We start from the raw sequence: 13,475 nt of genomic DNA on the forward strand, positions 1-13,475 counted from the left end.
CCCCTGGGGGGTGATTTCTCACTTTCTGTCTCTCTGTCTCTCTCTGTCTGTCTGGCGAGCGCACGCGCCCTATAGCAAAAACCTGTCCCCCCAAAAAGAAGGATTAAAGAGTTGACTTACCCAATCTATTTGAAGTGCGATTTGCCTTTTCAAGTTCTCAGCCATTAAGTGACAATTTCATGCAACTGTTCTTTGTGTATGTGCAAAACTATTTGCAAATACATTTGTGTCTTTACAGTTTCCTGTTTCTTCAACTTTACGGCATCATCTGGGATTATACTCTCACCAAATTATCCAGAGGAATATGGAAACAACATGAACTGTGTGTGGTTAATTATATCTGAGCCAGGAAGTAGAATCCACCTCATTTTTAATGATTTTGACGTGGAGCCTCAGTTTGACTTCCTTGCAGTCAAAGATGATGGGATTTCAGATATAACAGTCCTGGGGACGTTTTCTGGCAATGAAGTGCCTTCCCAGCTGGCCAGCAGCGGGCACATCGTCCGACTAGAGTTTCAGTCTGACCACTCTACCACAGGCAGAGGGTTCAACATCACTTATACCAGTAAGTATGTCTACACCGGTGCCATTCGAGTTCCCGTTTTATTTATGTACATAGGCAGTTGAACATCTAAGTTATCCTTAGAAGTTTCATAATCATTATTGAAATGAGAGAAGTAATATTGCAGAGCATGATTCTGGTAACCTAAAAACATGCATCATTGTGTTTAGGATAGTCCTGTGGTCATCCTTGTAGTAAGGGGCGGGTCTCTCATATCTCTGCTCTCCCTTCTCATTATCCCTCTAATTAACCATCCTTTCATTCATCCACGCACCCTCCCATACATCTTCCATGCAACAAAATAAGGTAGTAAAAATGAATGAGGCATTTGAAGGCAAGTGCCAAGGATTAAAATACGAACACTTGCGGACAAGCAGGTGGTGTGGAGGTTAAGACATTGGACTTTACATGGCTGAATCCACAGCTCAAAATCCAGACCTAGCAGCTTGAAAAATCACATTGGGCATGAGTGCATGCACGTCTCAAATCCTGACAAAGCTGGAGAAGAAGAGATTGGGGTGTGGTCATCCACCTAGGGGCTGATTTCTCTCTCTCTGTCTCTGTCTCTCTCTTTCTGGCAAGTACCTGAGTCCTATAGCAAAACTTAAAAAAATTAAAAAATAAAAAATAAAACTAGTGCTTGGGCTAGCCAGTGGTGTGGAGCTTAGGGTTACTGGATCCCACAAAACCAACCTTGAAGTTGGAGTCCAGATCCAGGAGATTGAAAAACATGCCAGACTTGTGTGTACACATACCCCAAATGGGTAAGAAAGGGGGTGCTGTCCCCCATGTGGGGGCTTTCTTACTTTCCCTCTCTCTTTTTCCAGTAAGTGCATGCATCATATGGCCAATTTTGAAAATAAACTAAAATGAAATACAATAACACAGAGCAAAAACTAGCCCTTATGTATACCTCATGCAATTTAATGACTGCTAACTTCTCTACTTCTGCTTATTCATTTATGAACTACATTTTATGCAAAAAATCTCCTTAGATGCCTTGTAGAAGGAACATAGTGAGACAATAATATAAATGATATTAAATTATCAGGTACTGTACTTAGAATTTGTCAGTAATGATTTCAATTACTGTTATAGTAACTGGGATATCAGTTTGCTAGTCCTCATTCTGTAAGTAAATGTAGCTGGGCTTAGATTATCAAAGTAGTGGCCTAATATCAGATAATAAGCACAACATCAGGATGATTTCTTTTTTACATTTTTTTATTTCATTTTCTTTTATACATTCAATCACATTATTGAGCTTAGAAAGTGAATCTTTCAACAGGTGAATCTCTCTCCCTAGTATAGTTGATAAAACTATCAAATATCTTCAACAGATAATACCACATTTCTCTGTGCCATTAATGCTTTGCCTCTCTCTCTCTCTTTTTTTTTTTTTTTCTGAATGTCCTTTCTCAGACCCTCCTCTTTCACACACACTATATCTGGTATTCACATCCATTTACTGTGTTTCTATATCCTTTAGTCGATCAGTTTCAGCCATAGAGTACAAAGTCAGGATTCTAACCCAGCTAGTTCCTGAACCTGAAAGCTTTCCTTTCCCTTTTCCTAAGTGCATCTAAGAAGTGCTTTTCAAACTGTAAAATGCTGTATAGATGACAGTTATAACTATCAACTCTCTGGATACTGGTATTCTATTTACTTAGTCTTTATCTATGAATAACCAACGTTGGAGACAATAATTGCTTTATATATAATTTATATTCTTTTTAAACACATGTCATTGGTAGTCAAGTAGTTTTATTCTAATTCTAATTCTGTCTTGGCCTTTCCAGCATTTGGTCAAAACGAGTGCCACGACCCTGGCATTCCTATAAATGGACGGCGTTTTGGTGACAGGTTCCTACTGGGCAGCTCGGTTTCTTTCCACTGTGACGATGGCTTTGTCAAAACGCAGGGGTCTGAGTCCATCACCTGTATCCTGCAGGATGGGAACGTGGTCTGGAGCTCCACCGTCCCGCGCTGTGAAGGTACAGTCCCATCACCTGCTGGCTACTCGCCTTTGAAATCCTGAATTTATCTTCAAACTATTTTTTTCTTTTTTTTAACAATGTCTGTTTGCCAGGGATACCTCCACAAGGCACAAAGTGACTTACACAACAGAAATGTATTGTCTTCTATTTCTGGAAACTGAAAGTTTGAGATCAAATGTCAGAAGGGCCTGTCCTTTCTGAGGCTGTGGGGAAGAATCCCTCTTCTGGCTCCTGGAGCTTGCTGGCAATCTGTGGCATTCCTTGGCTTGTAGAGGCAGCACTCTGAGCTCTGCCTTTGAAGTCACATGACATTCTCCCTATGTGTGTTGGTCTCTGTGTTCTAGCTTCTCCCCCTTTTAAGTTTTATTCTATAATTTCTTGTTTACATTTAATTGCTGTATACCTTTGTGGGTACAACATGGTTCCCCAAAACATGCATGCAGTGCGTGATAATCAAATCGAGGGCTTGCCACATTCCTCATCTTCAGCCGAGAACATTACATCATGTTTTACACTTTCGATTTTCATTCTATTACTTAGTTTTTCCTGGAGATACATCCATATTTGATTGTTAACACCCTTACTTATTTTTTATTTACATTTAATCATTGTTCACCTTTTCAGTGTACAACATGGTTTTTTCCCAGGATGAATACAGTGCATATTAGGCAAGTCAAATAACTTACCATATGTTATCATCAGCAGATATTTTCATTTTTCTGTCTATTAATGTCAACATCTTTTAAAAACTCTGTTGTGGTATGCTATTCCATAACCTACTTGCCTTATTTTTGGGTGTTCTTGTGTCTGCTAAATATTTCTTAAGCCCCATCCCCCACCCCAGTGCAGTCTCTGGTATCTACAGAAATCCTCTCATTCTCTGCCTTTACATCTTCCATTTCTGCCATAAAGTGGAGAAAACAAATACCTCCACTCCATGTTACACACCTTTGCAAGCCATTCTTTCATGTGTATTTTTTTTAATTATGGATTATTACGTGTTATGCAACACTTCAAAAGAATCAGTTCAGTCTAATTCCATGCTTTCAAACTTGCCTGAAAGCTTATTTTGGTTTCTAACATTCATCAACAATTTAGTATGTTGTGTGTAACAGATGATTTCAATAAAATGAATATAATTCAAAGTAAATAAACCTACACAAGCACACATACCTAAGAGTATTTCAAGTTTATATGTGAGGTCATTTTTATATTTTTGCATTTTGTTTTTTTTGTTTGTATTTGTTTTATATTTCATAAATGTAATTAATGGCTGTGCATCTGTACAGCATACAAAGTGGTTTTATTTTTTTTTCCCAGCATGGATGCAGTACATATCAAGCAAGTCAGAATATTTGTTCCTTAATAGACACTGGTTGAACTCCAAATGCATGTCAAATATGTTTAACAATGCTATGTACTTTATGTGTTTGTTGTGAAAACAAAATGAGATAATGCAGGTAAGTCAATTGGTTCAGATAATTCACTTGCCATTCTTAGAGGAAAAGGACATTTCTTCTAGTTGATGATAAATGCCCAGACGTAGAATATATGGGCCCTGCTTTCAATCAACTTATAATTTACTTGGGACTAAGTTTTGCTTTAGAACTCAAAAATATGAAATCCATGAACATAGTCACTTGTTCTTGGTCTGTTGAGGTATTATAAGGGCTATCTTCCTACATTTAATGTGACCTGATAGATACTGTGTGTTTTTCCTTAGCTCCGTGTGGTGGACATCTGACAGCTTCAAGTGGGGTCATTTTGCCCCCAGGATGGCCAGGATATTATAAAGATTCTTTAAATTGTGAGTGGATAATTGAAGCAAAGCCAGGACATTCTATCAAAATAACTTTTGATAGGTAAGAAAAAAAAAAAAACTTTTTCCCCTTTCCTTTGGATCTAAGAATGCATGTCTGACCATGTTTTTAGTAAATGGATCTAAAAACTTAGAAAGGTGATCATTCTTCACTGGTTTTCTCAAAGGAGCTCACTCAACAAGACATAGACACTTATTTAATGAGTTGAATTCTTCTTGAATGATATCATCTGAGCCTACAGGTCACAGTTCTGCAGGCTGGTAGGGCACTGATGGTCCTAGAAGACCACTCCCTTGGTCTGATCCTTTGGTCTGACTCTGGAGTTTGAACCTCCATGGATAAATTGTGCTTGGAGTTAACACGTGGAAGCAGATCCAGGTCTCTTTCGTAGCAGTACAGAAAATGCCTGTCCCATTCTCTGATGGATAAAATAAAGTTGCATTGTTGGTGATGAGGTGGTTTCAACAGATTAATTATGTACTAACTACCTATGAGCAATTGTCTGGTTTACCTATTAAAAAATGTATTGATAATTTAAAAATGTAAGCAAGCTAGTTGAGTTCCGAATGGTATGTTTTCCCAGTTGTTTCATCCTTAAAATCAATTTGATGATTAGAAATGAAAAGTGTTTTGAAATAAACCATATGTTTTAAAGGAAGAGATCATCTTTGTTTAATGTTTCTAGCTTTATTTCTAAACAACATTGGGCTTTCACTAACAATGAACTTCTTGGCTAGATTGTGTTCTATGTTTTAGTGTTCATAATATTATACTATCTCAAGATAGATAAATATCTTGTATTATTTTCTTTTTACTTTCCAGTCATTTTTTAATAGTCAGTAATAATAGTAGTACAGAAGAAGTTTTTCTTGAAAGTGGTATTATATTTAATGATTACTTTCACATTATTTACATGATTCCTGTTCTCTGTTGGATAATGATAACATCCAATAGGATAATCCTCAGGAGAAAGGAAAACATTTTCATTTGTAAATCTGCTATATTAGAGAGTTCCTGCAAATAATATTAATAATTTTAAAAGATTAACTCTAGGTAATCAGTAAATTAAATTTGGCTCTATGTACATTTTTGAACTTTCTGGTACTGAGGGGAGAAAAAGCTGAAGTAGCTCTAATTCTCAGCACCATATCAAATTTAAATCATTTAATTAAAATTGTCACTGTACATTCTCATTGGCACAATTTATTCATACTCTATTCTCAGTTGCCTGAAGAAAGATACATGTTTAAATTATTTCCAATCATGTTGTTTCACTATTATTTCAATGTGACGTTTTGCTAAATGTCATTTGTAAGTACCTAATAATCCTGATATTTCCAAACATCTCTGCTCTTTACCCTCAATATAGTACACAACTCTTAAGAGATTAATTGCACAATACAGTATTGTGTGTGTGTGTGTGTGTGTGTGTGTGTGTGTATCTGTTTAAGGCTTACCCAGACTTATTATTATTTATACAATCACTATACATAATTTATATTGTAAAAATATTTTACCCAATATGATATGCACCACACACCAGGTGAATTGAGACTATTATACACGATATCATCAACAGGCAACAAATCCTATCTGTGTTCCACAAATCTCTTACTTCTCCATTTTTTCCCAAATTTCGCTTCCTGTGCTCTTCCCCTCTCCCGCTCTCCTTAGTTTACACCTTGATCCGTGGTCCAACACCCTAATAAAGGATGTGTCTGCGCTACAAATTTTAAATTAGTTTTCACCTGGATACATGGATCAAAATGTTCTTTTATCTTACTATGTGAACCTGGGCCCACACAATTGAAGCTCATGCTTGGATTCATGCTTGCAATATGAGCCCTCAAACAAATAAAATTAACTATCGGAGTGTGAAAATAATAATAATAAATTCTACACTAGTAATGTTATCCTCAATATGGCTTGGGTTGCCAACTAATAAAGAGCGTTCTGATTTTTTGGTTTCTGAGGCTGTCCAGGAAATCTTCTAGCTGTTGAGATGTGCATTTCGTCCGTCCTGGATGTTACTAAAGAAAGAGGATATGAAAACTTTTTTGCATATATATCTAATGAGATTTAGCTCATGCTTATCCAGACTTCTTGAATTTGAACTCGGATAACTGACAAATGATAGGGACTTAAAAGAATGTTTTAGAACAATAAAGGCAAAGCCTACACTCCCCAGGTCCTCCTGCACTGCCTGTGGCCCTATGTTGCTGCAGCCAGGAGACACACAGCTTGTTTGAATTCTTTAGGAAAGACCAGGTGTTAGGACTCAGTTAGTGGTAAGAGTATCTGCTGTGCATTTGTACGGAGAGAAGTATCCATTTCCATTGTTACACTCCACTAACAGAAGTAGCTCCCTCTCTCCCTAGTTGGCCTTGTGCGTCATCAGCAATACCTAGCGCTGCGTGGGGCCTTGTGGAACAGGCTTCAGAGTTACTGAGTGAGTCACAGGCTTACGGTCCCTAAGCGTGAAGTCAGACACTTGGAAACAGGGTTAGCTCTTAGAGGACGAGAGGAGCCCATTTAGAAAATGATCTCGGTGTCTGGAATGGAACCTTCATTGCATCGAAGGGCACCCCAGTGGCTGAAACTTTATAGAAACGTAATCTCAAGTCAGATTCTCTGGAAGCATAAGAAAAGTTAAGCACTTTTTGGAAGCTCTTCTAACTTTTTTGAATCATTAAAAGTATTTGCTTCCTCTAGTGAAGAGATACTCAGTGTTGGCCTAGGGTCTCGAGAGAGTTAATGCAGATTAAAAAAGCCCAGGATTACTTTTTTCATAAAAAAGGTTTAAATTATTGTCATATATTTTGACTTACCTTCTTCCTTTAAGAGATCAGGAGGGGGACCAGCAGATGGCATAATGATTACATCGCTGGACTCCATATGGTCAGCTGCAGTTCAAGTCCCAGACCTGGCAGCTTAAAACTCATGCTGGGTGCATGCGCATGTCCACAATTCCAAGAGGAGAATAGAAGAGGAAGGATTGCAGTGTGATTTCTCACTTTCTGTCTCTTTCTCTCTCACTTTCTGGAGAGCACATGTGCCCTATAGCAAAGATCTCTCAAAAAGTAAATAAATAAATAAATAATAAATAAGTAAAGAGATCAAAAGGAAGGAAATAAAAGCAGATAAAAAAGAAAAGTAAATAATTAAACAGATGCAAAAGTACAAAATTATGTGTTAAGGATGATGTGTATGCTAGTATCTTTGTACTAACACTCAGTGTATTCATGCTGTGAAGATTCATTTTATATGCCATGAAAATGTACAGTGATAAAGTGTAAATAAAACAAGAAAATAAAAAGAGATCATCTCACTCTGGTATATTCATTTTAAGATGTCCGAAATCATGTTAAACAGAGGGTCATGAAAAATACTTTGAAATGCATAGTCACTGATTTTCACTCATTGAGAAGTTGGATAATTGAGGATTATCTATCCATCTATCTACTTATTTATAAAAAACTATATTTTAAAGCTAAATATCAATCTCCTTTTTTTTTCTGTCATAGTACAAAATGTAGTGTTAGGTAAGGGAGGTGATTTAGGCTATACTGTTTCTTCTAGAAAAGAGTACTAGTCTTCCATTCTATTTGTCCCCAAGTTTTCCAAAGTATACGTAACTTGAAATGTTTCATTCAAATTTTCATTGGAATAAATTTAAATATTTCAAAATATAAATATTTTCTTCATATTGAGGTCTATGGGGTTTCCATTCATGGACGATGAGGTGATACGCTTGTCTGTAAGCTGGTGAAGCTCTGGTGTCTTTTCTGACTTGATACACACATTTGCAGATTTCAGACAGAAGTCAATTATGATACTCTGGAAGTCAGAGACGGGCCAACCAGTTCGTCCCCACTGATCGGAGAGTACCATGGCACGCAAGCCCCTCAGTTTCTCATCAGCACAGGGAACTTCATGTACCTGCTCTTCACCACAGACAACAGCCGTTCCAGCGTGGGTTTCCTTATCCACTATGAGAGTAAGTGAGCGACTTCCTGTGCCATCCTGGCCCTGCCACACACATGGGTGACTTAAAGATCCATGTACATGTTTTTTTTTTTTTTTTGAGAGGTTTTTGCTAAAGGGCGCGTGTGCTCGCCAGAAAGACAGAGAGAGACAGAGAGACAGAAAGCGAGAAATCACCCCCCAAGGGGGGATGGCCACACCACAATCCCTTCTCCTCTATTCTCCTCTCGGGATCTTGGGCATGCACGCACACACGCCCGGTGTGAGTTTAAGCCACCAGGTCCGGAACTCAAACTGCGGTCGACTATGTGGGAGTCCAGCAGCATAGCCATTATGCTAACTGCTGGTCCTAAGATTCATGGGCTTGTTTATTAGCACCCAGAAAACCATGCTAATTTATTGATCTTATCTGCCTCTCTCAAACCACACTCTTCAGTTTTAAGAACTTCTTTCTTAATTAAGGATGCATCTTGGGATTTCTTTTTTTCCTTTAAATGCTCAAACATACATATCCATTGTCTATTAAAGAATAAAAATTAGAACAATGAAATGTTTTCATCTACAGCAAGTATTTCTATTAATATTTAGAAACACATGTATACATATGAGCCAGAAGCATTATGGGATGTATCGCTACAGCTGTATGTTCTGAGCAATGTCTAGAAAGACAGGATGAGGACAGTTTGAAATCCTTAACCTGTTAGAAAATAAAAACAAATTTCGTTCACTAGAGCACTAAGAGAAGAGAAAGAATGAATACTTGTTAATATTTAAACAATTGTTAACCCTAGTTTTCAATAACTGTCACATTTATTTTTAAACAATTGTTAAAATATTATAATGAAATATATGTTGCAAGATAGCCCAAATTTTCAGTGCGCTTTTCCGTTTTTTTTTCCTCATGTCAAAATCAGGTTCGTTTTTATTTCCTCAGGTTTAAGTTTTAGCTTCTGAAATAATGAGATCAAATCTTTATGCAAGTTTAGAGTAATATTTATGCAAGTTTTCTTCTGGAATCTGAGGGATTCCCTTTGGGAATACAGTTTAAAGTCAGTCAATGAAAACAGAAAACAGCTGTTATTCTCTCTGTTTGAAACACTTCACTTAAAGAGCAGCATGAGGGAGAAGCAGATGCAGCCAATAGTGTAATGGTTATGTCACTGGACTCTGTAGTCAACAGCGGTTCGAGTCCTGGACTCAGTGGCTTAAAATTCATGCTGGGCACGTGTGTGTGTGTGTGTTTCCAAAATCCTGAGAAGTGATTGGAGGAAAAGGGATTGTGGCATGCCTATCCCCTCTGGGGGTTATTTCTCTCTTTTTGTCTCTGTCTCTCTGGTGAGCACATGTACCCTATAGCAAAAAAAATCTTAAAAAAAAAAAAAAGGCACAATGAAAGAAGGGAGAATGAGCACAGGTTACCATGTCTCCTGAAGAAACCTTTAATGTGCAGGACATTTATTGATGCTCTTTTATAGAACCTTACCCTAAAATTTAAAAAATGTGTTTTAATGTAATTTTTAAAATATAGTTGTGCATATATACACACATGTAATTTTACAGATGCATGAATAGGATCATATCTAGCATGCTTTTTTAGAATTATTTACTTTTTAAACTTTTTAGTACTATGATTTTTAATTTTCTCTAGGGCATGTGCACTCTCTAGAAAGAGAAAGAGAGAGAGAGTGAGAAAGCAAGCCATCAGGTCTAGGACTCGAACCACAGTCAACCATGTAAGAGTCTAGTGCCTTAACCACCACACTACCTGCTAACCCACATGTGGTATTTTAAAACTTTTGTTTTTCCTCCCTTCCCTTTGTTACATCACCTATACTCATGAACCTCTGCCTAAACTATTATTCAGCAAACTCAAATTAATAACCTGCTATGACTAGTTCTCTGTTTCACATGCCCATATAATTATATATCAATGTACATATGCATGTATACCTGATAGACATGCAGTTTTTGATCTAAAAAATGATTATTATATTCACTTTCTAATACCAAGAACATTAATCATAATTGACTTAAAGATTAATTTCAAACTTACTAGGTATACTCTCTATCTGTATATATGAAACATTTATTTTAACATAAGTTTTAGAGTTAAAGTAAAATTTAAGAACAAAATACTGTATTTAATTTCTTTTTACTATCCCCTTATCACTTTTCTTTGGATCAATGGTACATACACATTGCAACTGCATGAACTGTAAAACACCTAAGCTTTGCATGGCTAAGTATTTCATTCTCTCTACAGCACCCAGCACTTTCATTGAGACCAAAATTACTTGGCCCTTAAAAATAATGCATGAAACTTAAAAGAATGACCATTTTCAGACATTAACAAATATTGAACAGAGTTTTCTTTCTTTTCTTCCCAATATGTATATAGCCATAGATTATTTTGCTTCTTTCCTGTTTGAGGAAACGTGGTTTTGTTTTTTTCTTTTTTTTTTTTTTTTTTGAGAAAGATTTTCGCTATAGGGCGCGTGCACTCACCAGACAGACAGAGAGAGACATAGAGACAAAAAGCGAGAAATCACCCCGCAGGGGGGATGGTCACGCCGCAATCCCTTCTCCTCCATTCTCCTCTCGGGATCTTGGGCATGCACGCACACGCGCCCAGCGTGAGTTTTAAGCCACGGGGTCCGGGACATGAACCGCGGTCAACTACATGGGAGTCCAGCGACATAGCTATTACGCTAACTGCTAGTTCCCAGGAAATGTGTTCTTAGGCTAAGGCAGGAAGCAGACACTAGTTTGTTATCTATTATATTTACATAAATGGGTTGTCTTTATTCACTCTTTATGGAAAATCAATGATAGAAAGTCTGTGCACATGTTTCTATTTAGCTTGTCATACACACTAATATAGTATTATAATAATTTATTATGCAGATAATTCTAGGAATAATCTTTATAACCTTTAAAGAATTATTGGGAACCAGCAGTTAGCGTAATGGCTATGTCGCTGGACTCCCACGTAGTCGACCGCGGTTCGTGTCCTGGACCCGGTGGCTTGAAACTCACGCCGGGCACGTGTGCGTGCGTGCCCAAGATCCCGAGAGGAGAATGGAGGAGAAGGGATTGCGGCGTGACCATCTCCTCTGGGGGGTGATTTCTCACTTTCTGTCTCTCTGTCTCTCTCTGTCTCTCTGGCGAGCGCACGCACCTTATAGCGAAAACCTCTCAAAAAAAAAAAAAAAGAATTACTAAGTTATGTTTTGATCTTTTTATTTATCTGATTAAAAGTAGAGCACAGTCTTCATAAAGATAGTTCCATAACTTGGAGTGACCTCTCACAGAACAATGTCCTTTTACAGTTTTCTTTCTTTGCATCACTAAAAATAAATAAATAAATAAATAAAGTCAAATAAAATCATTCTTAAGAAAAGAAAAATGCTATTACCAAGATGGTGTATCTGTAGTAGAGTGATAACTGTGTGCATTTTAATCTCTGTTATAAATTTTAATCTCTTGTGCTCCCTAGAATTCCTTCTTTCTACTTTATTTGAAAACTAGGGAGGTAACTCTCTCACCAATAACGAGGCCAGAGATATCACCTGTCTCACTCAGGTATTAAACTTTCTAGTGCTCTGTTTTATAAGGAAATTGATCTAAATATGCATCCAGACTTTTGTTCTATAAACTTATGTTGATCCTTTCAGGAAGCAGCAAACATGAATTTTTCTCTCTATTTCTTGTGTTAAAGCGTTAACACTGCATTGGAAAAGAGGATCTCAGAAGGATGTCACAGTGAACCTTGACCTGTTATCACCTCTGTTTATGTCAAGAGAATTAAGGAAATGAACAAAAGTAAATGAGACACAGGCTATTGTGTTTTATAAGAAAATGAGTCAGGAGAGGTGTGGGATTGCTGAAAATGGTTATCAGCTAGTGTCCCTAATGGTTACCTGCGGGGCTTTAAAACAAAACAGCTGCTCCAGTGCCAGCTCAGATGTTCCCGGTTGTTATTTCTGTGGGTGGTGCTGAAAACTAACTACTTTCAGGAGCTCCGTGACCGATGTGGATGGTCATCCCTATTTAAAGGCATGCTGAAGAAGCTGTTTTTCTCAGACTTTATTGGTCACTGATACTCCCCTGGGGATCCTAGTACACTATGGAGTCCTCGGCCCAAAATCTGGACTTTGTGACCCAGTCAGCCAGCAAGGAAGCCAGGATTCTGGATTTTCAATCAGGTTTCCAAAATGAGTCTGGATGAGGTGGAGTCAAGGCTGTTGACGGCTGTGTGCCCAGGCCATGGCGCACGCAGGTCTGAGGCAGACATGGATTCCAGGGGTAGAAAAATCTGTCAGCCGTGCCAGAAAAGTAGCCAGAGGAAGCAGAGGAAAGAGAGGAGGAGAGCAAAAAGGAAGGAAAGCATACAAGCCTAGAAAAGGACATTGTAAACAAGCCGGCTCTGTGGGACCCAAGCCCCACATGGCCAACCACCATTGGAATCCTGGCCCTGGCATCTTGAAAATTAGCCTGTGTGGGTACACACCCAAAATGTCAGCAGGATGGAGAAAAGGAGGAGAAGGAATGGTGCCGGGAGCCATATCCCAGCCAGGGTGGGTGCACAGGAAAGCGACGCGAGTGAACAGGAATTAGACTAAGACCTTATGCCCTTTAACATGTTCTTAGCCAGCTACAGCCAGAGTAAACTCCGGACTGCAGCCCTGATGGCCAGGAGTCATGCATATTTATTATGGAAGGAGTTTTACAGCAGTGGGATGGGTGAGGGGAAGTAAGTGAAACATTTTGCTCTAAAAGGTAAGGCATTCAAAGTATAGGAACAATAATCATAAAACATGATGTCTGTTTTGTTTAGGTATAAACAGTCATAATTTTTAAAACGAGGAAGTCCATTTTTTGGGTGCATCTTCTTTTTTGATCTTGATTACCAGGGAGGGTCTTTGGATGAGAGGGCTCCCAGGAATCTTGATCACTTTAGTCCCAGATTGGCTTGAGAATTTGAGTCTCTCGGGTCAGCTTTTGAGAACTTCAGCTTCAGACTAGGGTGGTAGCAATTACAGGAGCCTAGAAATAAATCCTGTCTGGTTTAGTAAAGACAAGGTTAGTATATACTAAAGTGAAATACTTATG

General features: G+C 38.0%; 1 protein-coding gene across 1 annotated transcript in view; it reads left to right on the forward strand.

The window, feature by feature from the left end:
• Positions 1-261: 261 nt before the first annotated feature.
• LOC102500834 (CUB and sushi domain-containing protein 1-like) overlaps positions 262-13,475 on the forward strand; it is a gene marked incomplete at its 3' end in the record, with an annotated part of 13,539 nt that continues 325 nt past the window's right edge. The window contains exons 1-4 of the mRNA XM_006165296.1: positions 262-565; positions 2,362-2,556; positions 4,283-4,421; positions 8,189-8,376. Of these exons, the coding sequence (XP_006165358.1) occupies positions 316-565; positions 2,362-2,556; positions 4,283-4,421; positions 8,189-8,376 (772 nt within the window). The remainder of the gene's footprint in view (positions 566-2,361; positions 2,557-4,282; positions 4,422-8,188; positions 8,377-13,475) is intronic.

This window comes from Tupaia chinensis, unplaced genomic scaffold, assembly GCF_000334495.1.
Source record: "Tupaia chinensis unplaced genomic scaffold, TupChi_1.0 Scaffold143877_1, whole genome shotgun sequence".
Classification (NCBI taxonomy): Eukaryota; Metazoa; Chordata; class Mammalia; order Scandentia; family Tupaiidae; genus Tupaia; species Tupaia belangeri.